Here is a 24851-nt window from a genome sequence, read left to right as displayed (position 1 = left end):
GCATTCAGTGGACCCCCAGGAGTCCCTGGACCCCTAATTGGAAACCACTGTCCTAGGATGTTTCCTCACAAATAAACCACAATCATTAACACGTTCTCCCTTATAAGGTCAGCCAGTTTTATTGCTTCCTGACATGAAGAGTTGGGAAATCAATGATCAATAGACTATTAAGTGTTCCTTTCTGTCTCTATTAAGCAGAACCTTAATTACTGAATGCCTCTCATTTTTTCTTATGAGAATGCTTACGAACAACTATGAAAAAAACAAAATAATGAGGAAATACCAACAATTAAAGCCTCTCCACTCCCCTTTGGGAACAGAAACTGACACTGGAGCAATTAAGAGAGCTGAGGCTATTCAAGGGGCAATTTACCCCACAACCTGTGCTTCTCATGAACCTATAAAAAAGGCTGAACTTGGAAGGAGGAAATGTTAAATTTAAGAAAAATGAACTTTTAAAGCCTTAGTCACACTTTGCCCATCTACCAAAGAATGTAACTTCTCCAAGCTAAATTTTCTCACCTCTTTCAATTAATCCCCATAGGTTTCCAGTCCCTCAAAATCCAGGTCCCCCTCTTGCAGACAAACTCTAGGCCGCAATCCTATGAACACTTAACCTTGGGATAAGTCCCACTGAACTCTGTAAGACAGGCTCCTCAAAAGACATGCATTGCACAGTTAACCACCAGATGTTAGTTCAATAAAATATATCACCTTTCTCACTTTGAGTACTTTGTATTTCCCGGAGCAACACTGCTGTAACATTCTATACCAAACTAGATATTATTCTTGGCATAACACTGATGTGTTAATAGCTGAAATATCAAGTACTTGGCTAGCACAAGAGAGGAATTTCTGAGCAGCACAAACAATAAAATAAGAGGATTTTTTTTTGTCACTTTGAGTCATCACTTGCCCATCTTCCTCCTGTTCAACCTAACCTAAATAATTGGAAGATACCCAAGGAATTTCAGCTTTTTCTGATAATTAATCCAGAGCCTAAAGAGTACAGTTCTGCTATTTTTCTCCCAAAAAATCCAGGTCTTTACAGAAACCATTCAGCATTAAAATTTAGAAAATAAGTTATGCATTGACCAAATGTCCAAGGCCTGTGTCAGCAGTGTCAGCAGAATCAGAAGATGCGTTTGAAACACTTGAGATTCCTATACACTTTCAAAGCTCCTATACACTTTCTAGCAAAAAAAAAATGGCAATTCTCCGAAATCGCAGGACACAAACTCATAACATCAGGAGAGATTTATCGGAAATCACTATTCCGATTTTAAAACTGTCGGGATGAAAAGTTTTGAAGAAAGTGTCCCCTGGGAGAAAGTTTGAGAGGGAGAAAGGCTCTTTCAAGCAGTCTTTGTAGATTATAATTTAGTTAATTTGGAAGGCCTAAATTTGTTTGCTGGAGGAAAAATGCCCTTTGCTCAGGGTCTTACACACACAAACAGGATCAAAAATCATCTAACTGGTTTACACAAAAGATAAAGGGTCAGATTTTTCAAAGCTGTTTCTAACAGTGGACACCTGTTGAATTGTTGCCTACTATTTTAAGGAACTTTTCAGTGTTTTGCAATTTTATCCAAATCACTGAGGTAGATTGTTTGACAAAACAGTGAAATGCCTAAGGACATTAAGCACACAATTCTCTAAGCGAGAATTTGAACCTTGGCCTCTTGCCTTCCAACAAAAGCACAAAGTTAAACTGAACTTTGCTAATAACAATAAAAATAATAATATTGCACTTATCCACAGGCCTAGCCTGTAACATATCTGTTTGGCTTTGCCACATTGCCACCACATCCTGCCCTCACAAACCCGTTTTTCTCAATAAGCTCCATCTTCCAGCCAGAAGGAGGAAAGAGATGGCTGATCCAAACCTAAACTGGCCCATGGGGTACCTCAGAACTCTCCGTCCACTGTGAAACTCTGCACCATCTGCTTTAATGCTACATCCAACAAATTATCTAATGTTCATAAAGTTCCTTTTTTGTTATGGATTTCAGAAATCATAAGCAGTGTTCCAAACTCCCATTGTTCTAGGTGCATTTTGCCACAGGGAATTTCATTTGTGTGAGCAGCTTCTGAACTTGGTGTGCAGCACTGTGCCTAAGATTTCAGATTAATACTGCAGAGTGGAAGGAAAAGAGGACCTTTTTCTGCCTTCCCACTTCCAGCTACTCTCTGAAGACTGGAGAAGAGACCCTCTTAAGAATATTAGGGGGGTGGGCAGGGGAAGGATACTAGACCATGTGAAAAATGAACTTAAGATTTTAGCTGCAGTTCGTTCATTTTCAGCTTTGTATTCTTGCTATAAAAAAGCAAGCCTAGACATTCCGTTGTTGCGCCCATAACTTGGTTTAAGGTGCCACTTAGCTCCTAGCTTTCATATCTCAGTTTCCAACACTGATCATAAGGGACCCGTATAATTATCAAAGCCTCACCCATTAATTACAAAAATATGTACAAAGCACTCTAGCAGACTGTAGCTCAGGGGAACACGCAACGGTCATTTCCAGCATCTTTATTTAAAGCGTTCTCACAGGAAACAGCCCAGGAAAGACCTACTAGTGGAGACCTTGGGAGTGCTGACTTTCAAATAAATCCTACTTGCTAGAAAAATAGGAGACTCTTTGTATCCTCGAACCCTACTGTAGTAGGCAACAAAAGCTGCAGGAAGGGACTTCACCAGAATAGAAGCTCGAGAGATATTCATCAAGTGCTTTTAATCCAAACGTGCCAATTCCTTTCTCTCTCCTCCTTCAGGAAAGCTGCCAAAACATCTAGACGGCATCTCAACGTTAATGAGGGGCAAACTGTCTCCTGCATTGCAGAGATAAAGAAAGCTATGTGGAAAGCGAAGGAGGCACATTTCAGGATGACAATCCGGGATCGCTTTACAGGGCTCATGGCACGAAACTGAGGCATGCAATGTCAAGTTATCCGTGGCAAATCAGAAGAATCAACGCCCTCTTATTCACAGGAAATGAGGCCAAGCAAGCCTTCCCCAGGGTTAGATAAAACCAGAGAGCCTTCAATGAACGAGGTAACCGATAGCAGCGGCAGCAGAACATTTAAGTTTAAAGTGGTACTAAGTACGGTCTTCCCCCCCCCACCGCCCCCCTCCCTCCAGCAGGCTAGACCAAAATGGGTTTCCTTCCTCTTGTGGGATGGGGGTGGGGAAATAAATACAAAAGAAAACTTTGCGGCTGGCATTGTTTCTTGGTGCAGCGACGTGCCACATTGCTGCATGGCAGGGAGGTGAATCACCACAGACATTGAAGTTGCACTATTCATTTTTCTCTTCTCCCCCCACACCCCAACCCCGTCGCCCCACCTCCCCTCCGAAAGCACACAAAGTTCTCTCTCAGTCTCTCCCCTCGTTGCTGCTAAAATAAGAAAGCCGTCCGCCTGCTTCCCCGGGACGCGCCTTGGAGTCATACATATTTTAAAGAAACCTATTTTTGCCCCTTCCCAGATTGCAGCGCTCTGTCGCGCTCTTGCAGACAGACAAAAATAATCCGGTCGAACTGAAAAGCTGCTGCTGCTGGTGGGGTTTGCAACGGCTGTGAGGATCTCCCCCCCGCCCCGCACGATTTGCACACATTTCCCCACCCCAAATGCTGTCTCTGGTCGCAGACAAGCAAAGCAACTCGGGCTCTCGTGGTTTTAAAGCCTACTGCTTCCGTCCAGTCCACTAGCGAAAAAGCTGACAGTTCACAACCACGCTGGCCTTGAAAACTGCCCCCCCTGCACATCTCATCTCCTGAAACTTCTGCAACAAATACTCCCCAAAATCCTGCCGGATTCCTTTATCCTGAGCGCGCGCCGCGCAGGGCGCAAAACGCACACACATCTCTGGCAACAAAGCGTCGCTGCAGAAGACAAATAAAAGAAAGCGAGGGTTTTCTGTACCTTGCTTTGCAGACCGGCTCAGCAGCACAGTGGAAGTTGGCAGCACAAAATACAGAGGGCTGACTGAAGCTCAAGCAAACTCAATCACACCCTCCTCTGAGCCAGCCCTACTCCTGACATCAGCGCAAGGCAGTTCTCTTTCGACTTCTTCTTTCCTTCATTGTATACATTAAAGCACACAACACCGGGTGGAGGGGAGGGGCGGGTGAAAGGAGGAGGAAGAATGGCGGGCAAAAAGAAAAGAAAAACGATACGAGCTGCTTCCTCAGTAGAGAGCTGGCCATCCAACGAGGCGGTGGGACCCGGGCTCAGAAATTAGGATGGAAAAGAGCCCCCCTATCTTCTCCACAAAGCCTATAAGAATCTCTCTCTCCCTCTCCCACGTTTCCTCTAGGCTCCCCGCTGCTGTTTTGCATTGCTGTTTTGCATTTCTCTCTCAACCATGTCTACTGATTACTTATATGATGTTTTCATGGAGAAAGCAAGAACAATGGGTGAGGAGAGAAGTGGTTACATACAGAATTCCTGAGGAAGGCTTTAAAAAAAAGTATGAAAACATTCATCCTAGTTCCCGTAAAGGTTTTCAAACTTCTATCTTAGGGGTCTCCTGTCAAAAACTTGATTCTGGGTATATCCTAAGATGCACACTAAGCCCACATGGGACATACTAGCTCAGTCACTTCAGAAGAGCTAAGAATGTGCTCAGAATAAGATACCCAACATTTCAACAGAAACCCGTAAATTGTGATCAGAGTAACAAGATCCAGCAGACAGCTTTATAATCAAAACTGCTCTAGAGCCATTCCAGCTTTATCAAACTGTATCCTGAATTATGATATACTAGGATCAAACTGACGCTAGGGACGCAGGTGGCGCTGTGGGTTAAAGCCTCAGCGCCTAGGACTTGCCGATCGAAAGGTCGGCAGTTCGAATCCCTGCGGTGGGGTGCGCTCCCGCTGCTCGGTCCCAGCGCCTGCCAACCTAGCAGTTCGAAAGCACCTCCGGGTGCAAGTAGATAAATAGGGACCGCTTACCGGCGGGAAGGTAAACGGCGTTTCCGTGTGCGGCTCTGGCTCGCCAGAGCAGTGATGTCACGCTGGCCACGTGACCCGGAAGTGTCTCCGGACAGCGCTGGCCCCTGGCCTCTTAAGTGAGATGGGCGCACAACCCCAGAGTCTGTCAAGACTGGCCCGTACGGGCAGGGGTACCTTTACCTTTACCTTTAGGATCAAACTGAAAGTTGAGCTATGACAGCTATGGAGCTATGAAGGAGCTAATGGGAAACAGACTGTTCAGGGATACCTGAAGGTTGGCAGAAGCAGAAAAATCTTTAGAGGTAGGGGGGAACCCAGAGGACAAATGACACACGGAGAGACAGCTAAATGGTGACTGAATATGGACAGTGGTCACAGAGTGTCGGGGTAGGACAAAAAAAGATTACAGAAAAGATAAACATAAAAACATATATATACAGTATATATATGTTTTATGTACCAAGGTACCACTCTGTGTGTGTGTGTGTGTGTGTGTGTGTGTGTCTGTGTGTGTGCGCGCGCGCGTGCACGCACACACATACACACACACACACACACACACAGACAGAGTGTTACCTCGGGTTAAGTACTTAATTTGTTCCGGAGGTCCGCTCTTAACCTGAAACTGTTCTTAACCTGAGGTACCACTTTAGCTAATGGAGCCTCCCGCTGCCACCACGCCACCGGAGCACGATTTCTGTTCTTATCCTGAAGCAAAGTTCTTAACCCGAGGTACTATTTCTGGGTTAGCGGAGTCTGAAACCTGAAGCATATGTAACCCGAGGTACCACTGTATATATATGAGAGATCAAAATAAAAACAACCCCAATAATACCCTGAACAGGAACAGTCCACACTGCAACATTTTGTTACAGGTTCCACCTGTGTATTAGTAGTTTGGGGTTTAGAGAGAATCCTTTTCTATGCAGAGCAGCACAGTTCAGCGCTGGATATAGGGCTGTACAAGCAGTACCCCCACACATAGTGCCGAGTCAAGAGGTTACAAAATTGAGAAGATCCATAACTGAAAAGGGGGCATCCAATTTTTGGCCTTGCACAGGGTGCCATACTACAAAATATTACCAAAGTCCACCCCTGCACAGTTAAAAAGTGTGTTGTGTTTTTTTTTAAAAAAAACACCACACCCTGTCTTCCCACTATTTTCTGGTTCATCCTCTTTCCTTCGAGTGCATTGAATTTGCCAGTGAGTTGAGACTGACTGATAGAACGCATTTGGGGACTAGTTTCCAACTGAGATGCCTTTGCTGCTGTTTAAATCAACCCATTTGTAATTAATGCACAGCGATGAGTTATGTGGGTTGGTTTGCCGCAGAGCCAGATTGCCAGCATGTCCAGCAGTCACTGTGTTTTAAAAATTAGGGCTAATCCACACCACCCTTGTGTCTGTGGGCAGCCCACTTAACAATGTGACTCCGAATGAGTTTAGATTGTGGCCTTGAAGGTTCTTTTTTATGTGCTTGGTTATGCAAGTGGTTTGTTGCAACTACAGGCTGCACTTTTCCACACAAGGTTTTCTTCCTTTCCATTCATTATATCTCGTTGGTTGCAGGAAGAGCACTGTTTCTCTAGCTTTGCACACACAGACCTCCATCTTGCATACTATTCAGTGGTACACTTCATGTCTGCGTCTGTGTGCGTCCCTGTAGGTTTGTAGGCATTGTGCAATATGCCCATAGCTTGGGCGTGCAGAGGAGGCCCAACAGCAGTTTTAGCAACTTGTCTGTAGGACACAAGAAAGGAACTGGTAGGGAACTTTTTGGCCCTTACAGCAATACTGAAACTGGAGTTGGGTGCTTTTGGAAATCTGGCCCACAAAGGGCTAAACAAATGCATTCCACATGCCCTGCTCACTCCTTGGCTGAGGCAGATGTTACACCCATCACTGTTATTTGTTTATTTCCTCAACAGGGTTTTCCTTCTTGGCAGAAATCTAAGCCCAGAGCCAGGGCAGGGCTGCTTGATTACCAGCATCTGCCTGCTGCTATGGAGCAGGAAAACATATACACACAAGGGCAGGTGAGGAATAGGTGAATGGAGTTCCCAGGCCTGCAAGATGAGATGGGTGGAGGGAATGTATTGACCACAAAAGATCATGTTTGCACATCTCTGTTAGGGTTCCCACTTGATTAGTGCTGAAATGGCAAACAGATCTTTTTTTTAAAAAAAAAATGCCTCTTGGCTAATTGTCAAAGCTATGTGTGCACTTCTATATTTGCAGTTTATTTAAATACACATTGACACATATGAATGGAAAATACGTTTGAGGTGGCATTTCTGTTGACTGTCCCTTTATACATGTGAACATGAAAAACGTCAGCAGTGCCACAATTTCCATTTTTTCCTGGTGTATGTGTTGTGTTTTGCATGTGCACCCATCTAGTATTATATATGCATGTTCTATAGTCTTAGGTTTCTGTTTAGCATGTGATCAGCTCGTCTCTGTATTCAATCTGTTAATAAAACTGCACGGCAGGATAGGGGAGTCAGCATCTACAACTGCTCTGTGTAGGAACACGTGGGTGTTGATATGTGTATGTGCACTAGTCTTGACTCAGTGTGCCTGCCTGTTATTCTAGAAATGCTGTGCACATGAATCAATCCATCCATCTGCGTGGGTGGGTGTGGTCTACGTGCATGTTGAGCTGTGACTATTTTCTGAAACAAAGAGTGTATGTTCCCAATGACATATTTATGTTTTGTTTGCTACATCTTTGACCCATATACCACATCTTACTAAGCTCAAGGTAGGTAACAGCCATGGGGGGGGGGGGGGACACAGCAAAACACACCAACAAATATATGCAAATTTGCAGGGGGGGAGATATGCATGCTTACCATTGACTGTAGCAAAGGTTTTTCCAGGTTTAATCTTAAAATCTCAGCCAGATGGTACACTGCTCAGGCTACCAGCTGAGAGGCCTAGGACTCCAGGTAACAGCTACATTCCCAGACAACGTGGCAACTCTATTCCTACCCTTCTGGAGCCCCCCCCCCCTCACTCACTCACACACACACACACACACACACAGAGAGAGAGAGAGAGAGAGCGCAAAAAGATCCAGGCCATACACTGTCTGTCCTTTATAAAAGTAGATGGATTGACCACGGAGGCTCATGCTTCCTAGAAAATGGATTAAGGATATAGTCTTATTCTGCTAACAATTTAATTGTTATAATTGTCAGCTGCCAAGTGGTGGGGCATCTCTAACAAATAAAATAACAGCCAACTGTCTCCTGATGGATCCTCAGCTCTCTTCCCCTTCACAACCTGCAGGTCTGATTTCAAACTATATCTATATGCTCCCAGTTTAGAGCAAATATGCAGTTCACAGCTTGATTTTGCAGTTGTACAGACATGTTTAGGAACAGTGTGAACAGGCACAGGTATTCAAGCCTGGGGAGAGAACACACACAATTCCAGTTGCTCCCATTGTTCCCAGGCTCCTAAGCATGGATAACTGAGAGCTGGCATGACATTTGCACTGCACCTTACAGGCCAAAGCATGCATTTCCAACACAGAGCCAGAGAGATGATCTGATGTTTTAGTTCATTTCAGCTTGGCTCTGTAATCCACTAAAGTATTGTAGTTAAATATATATTTTGAGCGATTCTTGTGTAATCCTGCTTATGTCTCAAGAGACCACAGATTGATTTCATGGAACGGGTGACAGCTCGGTTTGTAACGGAAAGTGGTGAGGCGTGAATATGCTGTGGAGCCCACATCCCCCCCCCCCCCGCCCCAGAGAGGATTCCTCTAAGGCAGGTGATTTTACTTCTCTTACTATTCCTGGGGGTGCAGGATTTGCAAATGTCAAATCCGGAACAGGGGATGCCTGGTTGACAGAGAGGAACACCCCCCCCCCTCACTACGTCACAAATGCTGCATCTGGAATTTCCCCTTTTCGAGGTTGCAGATGTTTTTCTCTGCCAGTTAAATGTACGTGGGCGGGAGGTGTTTGGTGCTGCGGTTTATACAGAGTCGCAAATGTGCACACTCCCAGCCCACTTGGCAGTCACATTTGTAGATCAAATTACAATCATTAGCTAATTAGTCCTTCCAGCCCCATACTTCAGTGGCAGGGAAAAGTCACCATGTTATGGTCCCCCTGTCCACCAACCCCCAAAAGCCCCACCTGCTCCTAGGAAGGACAAACAACATAATGAAAAAGATGCTTCGCTTGCCAGCTCAGCAATGAAAACACCAGGTGCAACAAAAAAAATGTTGAGTTTGGTTCTGGGAGGAAAGTACCTGTTAAGCTGTGCACTTTCTTGAGTGACCTTAAGCAATTCACAACCTCCCAGGCTACCGTACCTTGCAGGGTTGTTGTGGTGATAAAGTGAGCCTAATTATAATCCATGGGCCTGATAAGGAAGGAAGGAAGGAAGGAAGGAAGCAAACTCCAAATGCAAGGAAGAGAGGTTTTGCAATCGGTGCAACAGAGAGAAGATTGAGACATAGAAGAGATGCTTCCTGCCTTTTATCTGAGGACATGTGCCAAACATGTTTCAAAGTTATTTGCTGGTAGTTTCTGGAAGGGAAGAGGTATCTACTTCCATCTTTGGTGGCTATGACTCCCAGGCAGCACAGAAGTTTTGGGGACTAGCTGTTGACCTTTGTCAGATATAGGAGCATTCAAACAAACCACCTCACATGTGAAACTAAGGCGCAAAGGGCTGTAGGAGCTAGCCCCTTCCGTCTCTGCACACACTGGCCATGTATTTGGAGAATGTGCTTGTGCACACACTCCTGTGTATTCTGGATCCAGTACATTCCACCACCGGTTTAGGAAGCGGCAAACACACGGCATTAGCCACAATCCATTTCTATCCTTTATCTATCCTGCAGTTTCTTATGAAATACTGCATTTCAATACATTACCCCCTGAAGCTATCTTCAGTATGACTTCAGAAAAAGAACAACTGAGAAGCATTTTCAGTCAGTAATATGTACGCAGCCTGTGAGAAGCAGCCCTACATGCATACTGATGTATAAATTCCAATGAAAAGGAATAGCCTGATTAGCCCAGGTTCCCCCCACTCACATGGAGCTCTATGAATGTACAATGGTATGCATGTAGGGCCCCCTTCTCATGCTCACCTAATCTGTACCTGACTCCACTGCCCCCCTAACACATGAAGGGTGTACCATGTTTGTCCAAACACCCTAATCACTTCATGCCAGATCACATGAGACCACTAAGGACTGTGCTACTTAACCACTTGGCCCAGCTTCCTATACCTTATTACAGCTAAGCTATGTATAACACTGGGCTAGAAATCTCCCCACCAAGATGATAAAATATTGGATATAATCAACAAGCTCTTCCGATGATGCATTGCCAGAATAATGTGCACATCTTTGGTCTTCCCTCCATGACAGAAACAGGCATCATGGCACTTTCAAGTTTAGGACATTTACTGCGGCATAAAACTTTATAGATTAGGAACTATGCATGAAGTAGAAGTTGTGAAAGCTTAATTGACCATATATTTGTCTCTAATGGAGCTACTCTACTAGCATTCATGAGTATGATACTAGCATTGCTGATATTATACAGAATTGCTGGCTGTTCAACAATTCTGTCTGGTAACAAAGGCAGCAACAATTTCTCATTTCCCCAGAAAGTGAGTGGTCAGAGGAAGAAGGGGGTGAAGACTGGGAAGAGGAGGTGTTGGAAGCTGAATGGGTAACAGTGCTTTATGAGCTGGGAGAGTCTGGCAGACAGAAGTCCAGAATCAGAGGCAGAAGATGAAGCAGGTGAGTGGGAGGAAGGAAGTCAAGAGGCAGAGATGAGTTGAGCTGGTGAAGAGTCACAGGTATCTCCCCTTCCTGCTGCAACAAACTCCCCTTCCCCTTGATCTGCCAGAACCAGAAGAGGGCTGAAATGTGCAGAGCAGCAACAGGCTGCATGCAGTCTTAGTCTCCAAAGGCTTGGCAAAAGCCCTGGGGAGGAAGGGACTTAGATGGCTGTGTGCAGGTGGGGACCTACTGAGAATGAGCTGCTGACACTCTGCCAGGTTGGTGGTTTTGCTAATAAAGAGTTAACTCCAACTTTGATCTGTGTGATTACTGACCTGCACACTCTGTGACACAGACTACTCCAGGGGTAGCCAATGTGGTTCCCTCCAAATGTTGTTGGACTCCGGCTCTCATCAGTCCAAGCCAGCATGGCCAACGGTCAGGGATTATGGGAGTTTCAGTCCAACAACATCTCAAGAGCACTAATGAACAACAAAAATAAAACACAAGCAGTAAAATCAATAGTGAGAAGCAATAAAGCCAGTAACAAACAACAAAATTAGCATAAAACAACAAAATTAGCATACATTAAAAACTCTGGGCAACCAAAACTCCAATTCCCATCAGCCCCAGCCAGCATGGCCAACAGTAAAGGATGACCGTAGTCATAATGCAACAACATCTACATGGTACCATGTTAAGTAGCCCTGCTCTAAAGGTACATCTCACAGCCATGCGCAGTAGTGATGTAAGAACACAATGAAATAATGAAATAATAGAGCCGAGTACTCAATGTCCTTCACACATATGATTGCATGACCTGTCTCCTCATTATAACATGTAAATAGGGAGCCAAATGCCGCTTTGTTTGCTTATTGCCAAATACTATCCTGGTAAAAAAAGCCAGAACTCTCCTCCCATCTCAGCCCCTAAGTGCCTTGGTACAAGCAGATCCGCAGAAACCAAAGCCTTTTGGCAAAAATAACACATGAACAAAGAAGATGAAATGTGATGTTGCTATCTTGTTTAGGGATCTAAGGCTGGTTCTACCCACACCAAAGATGCAGGATGTTTGGGGCTGCTCTGCAGTTAAGTCAAGTAAAATGGCATATTTGCTCCGTGGCTAAAAGACCTCTACAACACAAGTGCTGTAACTGACATGTGAAAAAGAGTTTCAAAGGGTAGAACCCCCTCAAGCCTTAATTACCATGGTACTGCATTGACACTGAGCTTAGTATTCTCATAAGCATCCTCTTCAGATATGCAACATAATCTCCTCAGAAGGCTTTGGGGTCGTTTGCTAGCTAAAGCCACTTGCTAAATTGCTTTTGAGCTGTGTATGCAACAAGGCATTATTGTGCATGTGGGTCACAGCAGCCCTTTTTTTATGTGTGCTCTTGCGCCCTTTTGTCTCCCTGTCTATTTTGATCTTTCCCAACTATACAAGTGGGTGGTACTTGATGGGATGTATTCATGCTGTTGTCCCCTCACCTCAATTACTACTTCCCCACCCTCTAGAAGTTCCAGAAACTTGAGGTCCATGGTGGGTTTGCACAAGAGATATATTTGTTTACCTGTGCACATCTGCCATATAGATAATTGTCTGTAGATTAGCACAATAATAAACAACTTTCACAGAAGCCAAATATCAAGCATATTTCACAGTGGGCAAAACAGCCAATATTAAAACATACTTTTTTGGGGGGAGGTGTTACCAGATTTATGCCGTAGTTTAAAAAATGAAAACGTTCTTGTATGTCAAAGCCTTGCCTGGTAGAGAGCCAGCAGCCCACTGAGGAGTGTCTCGTCAGGACAAAGAACGACTGGGTCAACAGATGCGAACAATGTGAAAACATGCACATGTGATTAATCAAATCTACTTTAAACTGTTGTGTGTACAAATCCTTGATGGCTGATGGTTACTGGGTGCTGAACACAGGTTGCCCAACTGATTAAGGGTGGAACCAACTAGTTTGGACAAGCTAAATGTAGTCAGTAACAAGAGAAAAGAGGTTTTTGCAGCTGGCTACTAAGAGCAAGCCAGGGAGATTTCATAAGAGGAGTCCTGCTGAATCACACAACAGGCCACCTCAGCCAGCATTCTGCTTCCCACAGTGGCCAACCAGGTTTTGCTTCAAGACAACAGATATTTCCCACTGCTGCTCTCAACTGGAACCTGGAGGAAATTGCTCCAAGGTCACACTATTTTTTTGTGGGGTTGTCTTTTTTAACGGGGGGGGGGCAGAGAGATGATGGTGCTTTAAAGACTAAAATTCAGTTTGAGTGTTCACCATATCTGTAAAAGAACACAAGTCTCCATTGCTCTCTCTCCCCACAAGAGAACTGATCCTGTAAAAGGCTGCGCCTAGAAGCTCAGTAAAACAGTATTGATCCTCTTTGTCTATTTATCAGCTTTGATTGATTCTGATCTGGCTTACACACTACGGTATAGCTTCTCTCCATTCTGGCTCAGTTTTTTGCCCTTTCTTATAGGTGAAACTCATATGATTCCTCAAGAGAACAAGAAAACATATTCACTCCATAAGAAAATGTTGCTTCAGTTTATGACGGGGGTCAGCAAGGTTTATCTTGCCTGGGCCAGATCAATCCTGCGGAGATCCCTCTGTGGGCCGGATCGTCCCGTCCCCCCCGCAATTTTTGGCACCACGAAAGCGAGTCCCCATGCCATGCTGCACAGCTTTAGCGCAGCACACGAGCGGGCAGCTCAGTTTGGGGGTGGCTCATGGACCAATCAAACAACCTCCACAGGCTGCTTCTGGCCCATGAGCCTTAGATTGGTGACCCCTGGTTTATGATCACAATTTTAGTATTCAGTGAGAGCCTGGTTTCAATCTGCACATTTCACTGTGGCAAGCTGGACTGAGGTGATCACTCTGTGTAGCGATTGGTAACAGATTGGAGGCTCTCAGATACCATGGAAACTGGTTGCGGGGGCAGATCAGAAAATTACTGATATTATTCCACTTGCAAAAATATAATTGTAATGTATGAACAGTTCAGATGAATCAACGCAACCCTGATGATATGATCTTGATCATCTATCATTGCAAAAGCTAATTAATTCTGAGATCCTGGCAGTTGTCAGACTTCTGCGAAGGAGCTGCTTTGGCAAGAGGAAGGATCAAATACATAGCCATGAGAAAATCTTCTATACCTACTTGCAGTAGGTACACAAAGTCCATTCCAGTGCGCCAAAAAGGAGTGGTAAGAAGGAGACAACAGGAATGGAATGGAGGGTAGAAGTGAAGCTGTTACTACTTTTATATTTATGTAGAAGGGTTTCTCTCTCCCCCTCCCTCACCAATGAGTTTACAATCCAATTTCCTCACAGAGGAGAAATCATAAATAGGACTGGAACCATATTTCAGAAATATATTATCTTTTCAGCATCTAATTTTTAGGATCTTAATATGTATTTCAGATATTTCAGTTATCAGTCTTAATTTTCTAGTGCATATGGGAACCTAGACTTTCCATCACTGATCACTAATGAAGTCAGGGCCCCTCCAGACTGATGGGTTTGTTTGTCTTTTGCAGGTGCATTCTGCAATATGTCATTGACTTAATAACAGTGCATTCATGGTGGATTTATACTGGACGGTCCACTTTATTATATGTCCTGAGATGCTTTCATAATCCTGCATTACTGCCATCTGGAAGGGCACTCTCACACTATCGTAGGACAAACACACACACAAACCATTTGTGGTATGAAAAATCACAGGGTTTCAGCAGGAAGCGATAGGATATGCATTGTTTGGAAACGAAGCAGTGCGACTGCCCTAAAACTTTGGCAGGTGCAAATAGTGTTGAAAATGTGATCACATATAACCACCCCAGTAGCATTCTGAGCACAAATCACGATGACTGCTCAGTAAACTGGATGTCTGGAAGGCATTTGTAAGGTTTAGTACAAAACAGAGAAGTTATTTCCCGTAGAGCAACCCAGACGGCCTGCAGCTGGCGGCCAATGTCTCACAATTCCTATCAGTTGGGAAGGGGGAAAGTAAGAAGGGGGCACTGCACACCCCCACTTTCACCTTCCACTTTATGCATTCTGACTGTCAGATTTATCATGCAAGCAGTAATTGGAGTGGACAGAATCTGAAGGATGCTGAGCTGCCTCCTTCCCCTCCAATGGCAAAGCTATGATCAAGATGTAGACATTAAAACCCTGGAAGGATGTTTCGGAGAAGAATCTACTGCTCCCTTCCCAGTGCACATGTCCCTTCATGATAAAAAACATCTAGAACTGAGTAATAGGAGTGCGGGGGATGTCCCTGTCAGTTAACCACCATAACAAAGATATAGCTGAAACACTCTCAACTTTTATCGAACAATAGTAATTCTGGCAGAATCACAAAAGAATGGAGTTCCCACCATTATGTTCTGAGAGAGCCGTGTCTTTGAAAACCACATTACAGAAGAGCAAAAAGTACAGATTTGCCCATCAGTGCATTGCCGTGCTGGGTACTTGATATTTCTGACTTCATTTGTTCTACATATAATTTTAATGCATTATGAAAACTTTTAATAAAAAAAAAAAGTGGGGAAAAATATAATTGTTTTGTGACTCACTTCATGACACAGAACAAACTCACCCCATACACAAAATAGATGGAAGTGACAGGCTTTTAAAATACAAAGTACCAGTAATTATTTGGAAGCTGTGGGCTTCTTCTGACCACATTTAGCCGATGAAACACACACCTAGCCATTTTGGAGTGGGGACTGCATTGAACAGAAGCCTAACTATCTTCCTACTGCAGTGCCTTTCCTGTTTGTTCACCTTTAGGGAATTGTTGTTTCAGTCAAAGCTATGCACTCTTTTGCTGCTGGATGCCCGTATAAGGTGCACATTTAGTTAAATCTAAAAAAGGAGGTGTTCAATGGCACAGCTCTCGCCCAGGAGCAAGTATGCATCTCTTTTACATGTGGGTAGGATATGCTGTACTTTCACATTTGCAAGGGGGTCATGCCTAATCAGAGTCTTGTAGCACATTTTCAGTAATACAGTGGAAAGGGACTTACTGAGAAAATGAAGAGGCTTGCAGAGCTTATTCTTATTGCACTATTTGGGTTACCTTATGGGGGCAGGAGTTAAGTTCATAGCAAAGCACTATGACGCAGTTTCACTGGTGTTTGGATCTAGAAGTGGAAGGCAACATAGTATGGACATATAAAGAAGTAGCTGCAGAAAATTTATTTCCCCCCAGATGTTATCTTAGGTACCACACAGAAATGATCGCAAAAAATAAATAAAAAAATAAATGTCAGCCAAAGATTTGGAGACCAGATAGCGATGCTAGAGATCCATGCTGACCAAGTTAAAAAATGTGGATTGGAAAATAGGACAATAACTCGAGAGACTTAATGGAAATTTTGAAAAGAGATGCTGAAACATATTGACCTGTCTTCAGAGAGCCCAGATAAAAAAGGCTTTCTTGAAAGAGCAGAACCAAACACCCCAGATCTCAGTTGATCACCCAAGTACGTATATGTTCCCTGGCTCCTGGTGCCCATTTCCTTCTCCTGCCATGCTTTCTATCCCTTCCCCATATTTTATGCCATCTCAGTGTGCCTCAAGGTCAGATTGAGCATTTCATCTTCCCTGTCGTGTGCAGTGTAGAATATTTGCTTAAGTCAGCTGGGACTGTTTGAGACGAAGGGTTGCACTTATTCTTTTCCAACCCTAGGATTCAATGCGGAGCAGGAGAACTAAGCACACACAACATTTATTATTCTATTTGGATGTCTAGCATGCCCAATTTCCAAAGTTTCACGATGCATAACAAAGGATTAGCAGTCTTACGCTATGCACACATTACTGGCTTAAAAAAGCAGCTAAGTCACTCTTCCTCTCAATTCGGATCGAAGCTGGTTTGGGGAAAAACACATCAAAACACAGCATTTTGTAAGAAATGACAGGATAGATACAGGGTAGTTATGGACTGTGGCTAATGTCATGTGTACACTGCTTCCAGAACCAGCTGTGAGAGAACACTGGATGTAGAGCAAAAGGGAGTGCATACACAGTCTTATTCAATGGGATTTGTCATGTTCAAGACAGCTGAACTGTGGAAGAGGACAATTTTTTTGCAGAAACTGAATGGCACTTATTTGCATAATATATTCAGATAGCATAACTTAACTTTCTTTGCTGCAGAACTGGATATTGCTTAAGTAAATAGATGCAGAATACACACTGCTCTAATTATAAAGGAATCTGACTACACAGAAATAGCACTATTTGGTTATTTATGTGTATAAAGCTTTTAAATTAGTCACTTCATACATTCTACCTCCGCACCCCCCAAAAAGCACTCTTTCATAAGAAAGAGCATGCAACCCACATGTAGCTATTAATGTAAGGATTTTTCTGTGTATGCACATAATGGGAAGCCACAGCCAAATATGGCTTCCTAGTATACACATACAAAGCCAAATGAACTCATAATAAGAGATCACACCCGACGATCTGCATGCAGTCTACACAGTATTTTCTACACACGTTTTTCATGTTCACAAAATGTGATGATGAACTGTCCCTAGGTAACACATGATTTAAAGCGAAAACCCAGAGGGGACAAGAAGATTTTCCGTGTGCCTTTTGAAAATGTTCACTCTTCTGTGTAATAACCTAGTTGCCGAAATAGGCTGGCTGTGCAACTGTACAAGAGACGTTTGATGCTCTGTGTGAGCTGATTGGCCCATTCAATTGCAGTGCTCTTGAAAGCAGGTGGCAACACACAGAGGAAGTTAGAGACATAGTTCAGAACAGGCTGGTACCAAAGAAGCAAATCTAATCCTTGCAGAGGATGAGTCACAGCTCTCCTACATACACAGTTCCAAGCCTGTAGTTCTTCTCACAAGGACCACATCACCCACGTCTCAGTAAAAGCGAGAGAAGCAAAAACCATGAAACAACAGAGGAGAGGAAAGAATTGTGTTTGAAAACACAACCCTACAGATGTGCACCTGTGATGATGATCTGTACAAGATTAGGAGGCACTGCAGACGTTTTTAAAGCTGCTAACACTATTACTAGGAAGAGGGGTCCATCTGTCCTAGTTTTCTCTTTCTGCCAAGGCTAGCCACTTTCTGGCTGGCTATAAGGCAGCATTCTTGCTGAAGCGGCAAGTGGAGGAGACTTTCATTAGCAACCTCGCTGTCTGCATTCACACATAATCCTAAACCAGGCTGTGTGGCTTCTTTTAACTATAATATGCATGAGGTGTCTGAGCAAAAATGCCTCTCTTCATCAGTGAGGAAACAAACCACAGAGCGGCTGGCTTGGTATTGTTATGAATTTGGGAAGTGGGGAGGGAAGGAGTAGGCTATATGTGAGATCCTTCTAGTTCCTGGATCCAACAAGTGTTAAAATATAAGCCAGGCTAGCTTCCTGTGTTGAGGTGACCGCCTGGGTGATGGGCCATTAAGAGAACAAAGGCAAGGGACTCTGTGCTAGAGAACAAATGGGTGGGGCTCCTCCCTCAACTCAAGGATAGTTAGAAGGACAAAGCCTGAATTTTAGAGCTGAGAGTTTGCAGTGATGTAAAGCAGCAAGCTAATGGGACGCAGGTGGCGCTGTGGGTTAAAGCCTCAGCGCCTAGGGCTTGCCGATCGAAAGGTCGGCGGTTCGAATCCCTGCGGCGGGGTGCGCTCCCGCTGCTCGGTCCCAGCGCCTGCCAACCTAGCAGTTCGAAAGCACCTCCGGGTGCAAGTAGATAAATAGGGACCGCTTACCAGCGGGAAGGTAAACGGCGTTTCCGTGTGCGGCTCTGGCTCTGGCTCTGGCCAGAGCAGCGATGTCACGCTGGCCACGTGACCCGGAAGTTTCTCCGGACAGCGCTGGCCCCTGGCCTCTTAAGTGAGATGGGCGCACAACCCCAGAGTCTGTCAAGACTGGCCCGTATGGGCAGGGGTACCTTTACCTTTAAAGCAGCAAGCTGGAGAGTCAGAGAGCAATACCTGATGTCTGTTTGAATCCACGGCTGCAGCTATGGGAGAAACAAGACCCTTTTGGGGTGTTAATGCTGTGAGCTCCTCCATCGCAGGCTCAGGTTGTATATATGTGTAAATAAACCATATATCATAAAGACATCAAAGTCTCTGCTGTGCCTCATTCCCGCAAGAAACACACAACACTGGTTAAGTGCCTGGAACCCTCAGAATCTCACAACGCACAGTGATTGGGGTGGCATGTAAAACAGTGCTATGTCCAAACAGTGATGATATATTTTTTCTCCCCTTCCAAACAAACAGCACTGGCCTGGGTGTAATGTGAACTCTGTGGTTTTTTCTCCACTTGACTAAGGGAGGAGCAAAGCTGGAGTATTTGAGCTGCGTTCACCAGAATGCACTTCTTTCGCTCTATTGTTCAAACAAACCACTGCTTGGCTTCGTGTTACACCTGCATGCAGCCTCCACCTTTTCTGAGCAAATACTACCCACCTCTACCAGGAGCACAAGGACTGCAAAATACCAAGATATGCTTGCCTTGATTGGTATCCCCACATCTTCTAACATATTGCAAATGAAAACAGTAATAATCCTGAGCATATACACGTGGTCCACAAATCACTGATCCCACTTTATAGGTGAAGAACACTGAAGCTTACAGATAACTAAAGTGACTTACCTAACTGGGAAGAACATTCTTCACTCCACCATCCAAAAAAGTTCAGCTTTCCTCCATGGTAGGTGTGCAGAAAGGTGATGGACAAACATTGAAATGAAAGACATTTCAATCATGTTTCTGTCCTTCCTGTGATACTAGAAGGGAAGCCTGCCCTTCAGGAAAGTAACTTTGCTTTAAAAATGAAATAAGTAAAACATGAACTATAAAGAAGTCTGCATTGCTCAACTTTCACTCCTAGTCTTCTGTAATAAGCAGTGGAGTTTTGGGACAAGACTAGCTGGAGAGCATTAAAGCTAATGTCTATTTAGAACAAACTTGAGAATGCATACATGTGCTCAAATGTCTTTTAGGAATATAAACAGCTGCCTGATTAATTTTGAGTACTTCTGTTTTATATTACTAACGTTGCCAACTATATAACTAACGTTGCCAAACCCTATTAACTCTTGAAAACATGGTATGACCAGAAAGCTAATTGAACTAATACCATCAAGCAAATATTGCTAATTAGCAATAATGAAACAATGCAGTATAACAAAAGTCCCTAATGTTGTTAGCGTGTGTGTGTGGTAGTGCTTAATTTCCTCTGGCAATGCCTATGAAGGAGCTATTTTTATTGTGCATTCATGATGACTTGTTCTCATGATGGTATCAAGACAATTATATATGATCATGCCTTCAACACTGTTTGCGGTTGCAAAAGTTTCAGGGCAAACACACTGGTTTGTTTCCAATCAGGACATGTCCTATAGCTTCCTGTTGAAAACCTGTAACTTTTTCATTTCACCAATGTTCATAGTGTGTGCCTGTCCTGCTTTTGTTGTGCTATAGCGCTAGACTGCCCCTCCAGATGGCCATAAGATGGAAAAGAGAAGGTCCAATTTACACTGCCCCGTTGTTAAATTCAACAAGACTTGTATCTGATTACATATGGTAAGGATTGTGCTGCTAGTGTGTCAAGAGTCCTTTTTAACTCCTTGCCAAGTTGTCAAAACTTAAGACTCACAACATATTCCCCCTTCTTCTCTCCTTACTTTAGCTCAAGGTCCCAACTCCAAAGGGACTAAACAAAGAAGTGTTTTATCTAGCTAGAATGAGTTATTCTCAAAACCCTTGGGAAAATACTGAGAGATTTACTTAAACTAGTTCCTGGGAAAAGCACAAATGAAGATATAGGTAAATATCAGATACAGGAAGAATTAAAGATATCTGTAGAGCAATAAACCATTTCACAAAAGAAACCCTTGGGAAAGTGATCATAAATCTGTGGTACCTGTGTGTCTGTGGTATACTTGCCATGATGTGTGTTTGCTATGGGTATGCCAAAGGTAGAAAGTAAAGAACAGCAGGGAGGTCAGGTGTTGGCAAAGTTGGCTGTGCTAGGATTGCTAGAGATTCTAGACTATAGCATGTTTGCAGCATTTTAGGATAGGTGTGACATATACCTGGACTATAGGTATAGGCACCAGTCATTAATGTAACAGGGGCATTATTAAATTTGGAGGATTTGCTGCCATTGGGGTCAAATCTGAGATGAATTAGCCATCAGCAAATCAGCTAAGCCCTTGCTACAATGTAGCTATCTGAAAAAGTGGGTAGAAAACCTGTTGCTCTCTGATGATAAGCAGAGTTCAGCAACACCTGGATATCCATGGATTCTCCATCCCCGTTCTCCTTGAAATATGTTCTTTTCTTAATCTCAAGGTCATGGGTTTGAGTCCTAGGTTGGGGAAAATATCCCTAGGACTCAAGATTCCTGCTCCCTTTCATTTCCCTCCCAGCTCAGAACCTGGTAGCTGTTCTGAGCTCCTAGAATTTTAAATGGGGGGTAGATTACCTACCATCAGCTGCAGAAAGACCCCACATGTGCTACAACAGAGAGTGGGATAACAAGGAGAGGTGAAGGGAGTGAGTATGAGTACAAGCCAAGGGCATGTATGTGATGGATGGGCGAGAGGGATGTGGGCCCCAGATTAAGGCTTTGCACAGGGCACCCATGACCATTAATACAGCACTGTCAAGACATTGCTTTCTCTGGCCGCACAACTAGATGGGAGAAATAAACCAGACCCTCTCTCCTGAATCCAGCTGCTAACAAGCCAGACTGACACCTACTGGACAATATATTTGAAGCACATTATTGCCTTCATGGCACTGAGCAGTACACTGAGCAGGGTGGGACTGCTATCTGCTCCAATACAAGAATATTCACCCGTGCAGCTGCTCTCATTGTTAACCAAGTTGAAAACCTACTACATAAATCTCTAGCTGTTAGAGCTTATCACTACTATAGCAGCTTTCTCTCTGCAAAGTGCTACTTTACAGGTCTTCGCACTTAATATTGACTCACATAAGCAAGAGTAAAACATGGCAATGAAACACGGTAGGTGGCAACGATGGCAAGGAATCAATCAGGATACTAGCCACCCTACCAACTCTTACATAATGTGTAAGATGTGAAACATGCATGTGGAACTCAGATAGTGAGGAAAGAACAGTGAATCATTTTGAAATAGTTCCCCTTCTCCTGTGGTCTCTAGCACTGCTCAAAATAAAACTGGAAAAGAGGCTCAGCCAGATTCAAAGGGTGAAACCTACCTCAGTCTACCCCACAAACCTCAGCATCCAAAGATCAAGTTTCAGCTCTCCTATAATCAGGTATTTCATCAGTGTGAATGCTCATAAGGTTATTAATCATAATGGTACTGCCAAACTGAATTTTAAAAAATTGGCTTGTGATGCCACATTATTCCACATTTCAAAATAGATAGGAAATTATATTGCAATGGTCCATTTTTGCCGGTATAGAAGTTCTTGAGCTGCTCAGGATTCCTTGGTAGGCAGAACAGAAGCTTATTATCTATTGTAGAGAAATCAGTGCTGGATTAGCCTTTCAAATGTTCCTAGTACAGTGGTACCTTGGTTTACAACCATATTCCGTTCCAGAGCTCCGTTTGTAAACCAAAACAGGTTGTAACCCAAGGCGCACTTTTGACAACTGGGCCTCCAAAATAAATTGTTTGTAATCCAAAAAAAGGTTGCAAACTGGGACACGCACTTCCAGGTTTGACGTGCTTGTGATCCAAAACGTATGCAAACCAAGATGTATGCAAACCAAGGTACCACTGTATCTTCAGACCATCATGGTAAAACCAGCCACTCACTACTTCAGCCAGGATACTGGCAATTGCCTCTGAGTAAGAAGCTGCTGCCAAAGTCACTGGGGAGCCATGCCAAAAAGAACTCACAGCATTGTACATCCTGCATATGCTGCTCTTCCAACAAATGTGACTTATAAGGGTCAGGACAGGAAAACAGTACACAAGATGGCTGCAAAATAAAGCTGCCAACATTGTTTCCAGTCCATGATCTTTCTGCTCCTAACAGCTGGGTTTCATCTGACAGTTTAGGTTATAGCCCAGGACAAAAACATCATCATGCTGCTCTGGGGCCTTTGCAAACTTTTCCCCCAGCAGCTTTTAGTTTATAGCACAATGAGTATACAGTTAATACTCTCTTGGGGCAAGGGATCCAGAGTCTTCAATAAGATTTAATAAGAATTCTTTTGTAGGGATATAAAACTGTCCCAGAACTGAGTTTCAATATAGGACAAATTGTGATCGTGCAAGTGTTATAGGCATCATCAATGGAAAAGATTTCGTAAGTTATTTAGTATAGTTCACTGCAACAACAGAATCCCTTATGCTAAAACTAAACCTGACCTGCATATTTTTCCATGCACCTGCCTCTTTTTTTCTGCCAATAAAAAGTAACATTGGGAGCCTGTGTTTGAGCAGTAGGAGTGATTGAGAAAGGTGCTCAGTGGTGTGAAGTCTACTTCCCACATTAAAAGTATACAGGGTGTGTGTGAGGGACTGGGGGGCAAAGCTTAAGTTCTTTTATTTAGTGTATGCTTGGGGTTTTTGTGTCAGTGTCACTTGGGGACGTTCTCTTTCTATTCGCTTGTTATGTTTCCTTGGTGGTGAGAGAGGTTGGGGAGGCCTAGGGTGTGGTTGATCATCTTTGGCTGGCTGCAGTGGGATTTGTTTGTGCGTGGGTGAGGGGGGTTGTCGGGTTAAGTTAGCCATATTGAATTGTATGCTGTTGGTGGGTTATGAGCTCTTTATAGTGTGAGTGGACATTGTTACCTTGGAAGATGTTCAGTAGGGCCAGTTCTGGGATGACTTCTAGTACCTGTTATTTTGCTTATTTCTGGTATGACTGTGCACACCCCTTTTCTGACTGGGCCCTCGATTACTTGGTTTGGCGGGATCTGCTGGTTCAGACACAGCATATGTCTGAAAAGACCCCAGGAGCGATCATGGGGAGGAGGTGCAAGGAAAAAACTGTTGTGACATTTATTTCTTTGGCAACTTGGAAGGACTGTGGTGGGATCCAGAAACGGCAAATTGGAGCTCCACTGACCACTTAACTCAGGGGTCAGCAAACTTTTTCAGCAGAGGGCCAGTCCACTGTCCCTCAGACCTTGTGGGGGGCTCGACTATATTGGGGGGGGGGGGAAATGAACGAATTCCTATGCCCCACAAATAACCCAGAGATGCATTTTAAATAAAAGCACCCATTCTACTCATGTAAAAACACAGATTCCTGGACCGTCCGCGGGCCGGATTTAGAAGGCGACTGGGCCGGATCTGGCCCCCGGGCCTTAGTTTGCCTACCCATGACTTAACTGCTCTCTTCTCCATCAGCTTGGGAGCTTTTTCTGAGACGCCTGCGGAATATGATAGCATCCTTTGTCGTTTGAGCATCTTTATCAAGATGCTAACAGATCTGCCTGCCTTCCATCAGTTGTGCTTCAAGGGAAGCTCACCAGTCCTCTGATTCTTTAATATTTTCCAGCCCAGATAGATGTTAACCAAAGGATCTCACAACAGTCATCTCCCTGCAGGAGCAAGGAAGCATAAGAAAATTGGATGCTCCACTAGAGCATCTTGGATGGGATGGCTTTCAAAGAGGGCTAGACAACTGCATGGAGGAGAGGCATCTCAAAGGCAACTAGCAGTGATGGCTATGCTCAGCCTCCCCTGTTGGAGGGAGCAATGCTTCTGAAAAGTACTTGCTGGAAACCACAGACTCCACAAACATGTTTCACAAGGACCCCTTTGTTCCCTCTGCCCCAGTACCTGAGGGTCATCCCATCTCTCCAGGGATTTGGCCAGAACAAAGTATATGTTGGGGAAAGGCTCCCTCCCTGCAAAGAAAATGGAACAATCAGCAGGCACCTGGCTCCCAGCCATGCTAGCAGCAGTCTGGCACATGAGGTTGGGGGACACCGGAAGGAAGCTTTCCTGTGGTATAGGGCATTCAATTGGCATTTCCACCTACATGAACTCTTAGCCTTCCCCCCTTGTTCTGGCCTGCCTCTCTTCTAAGGAAGATGCAAACTCTTGCTGGAGGTCACTGGTGGGGAGAGTGTTCCTATGATTCCCAAATGTTTCAGAAGCATCTTTT

General features: G+C 44.1%; 1 protein-coding gene across 6 annotated transcripts in view; it reads right to left on the bottom strand.

Moving 5' to 3' along the window:
* The window catches only part of DGKA (diacylglycerol kinase alpha), a 78097-nt gene that overhangs the window by 50873 nt on the left and 2373 nt on the right, over nucleotides 1-24851 (bottom strand). Inside the window, exon 2 of one of the 6 annotated variants that reach the window (XM_079965399.1) lies at nucleotides 24524-24591. The exons of 1 other annotated variant lie outside the window; for it this stretch is intronic. In XM_079965399.1, coding sequence (XP_079821525.1) covers nucleotides 24524-24591 — 68 coding nt within the window. Of the gene's footprint in view, nucleotides 1-3921; nucleotides 4059-19379; nucleotides 19412-24523; nucleotides 24592-24851 lie in introns of those variants that run through there. 4 more of the 6 variants (XM_079965405.1, XM_079965400.1, XM_079965404.1 and 1 more) reach the window with 4 other exon arrangements.

The sequence above is a fragment of the Podarcis cretensis genome (assembly GCF_951804945.1).
Source record: "Podarcis cretensis genome assembly, chromosome: 2".
NCBI lineage: Eukaryota > Metazoa > Chordata > Lepidosauria > Squamata > Lacertidae > Podarcis > Podarcis cretensis.
This window is presented reverse-complemented; position numbering and strand designations above follow the sequence as displayed.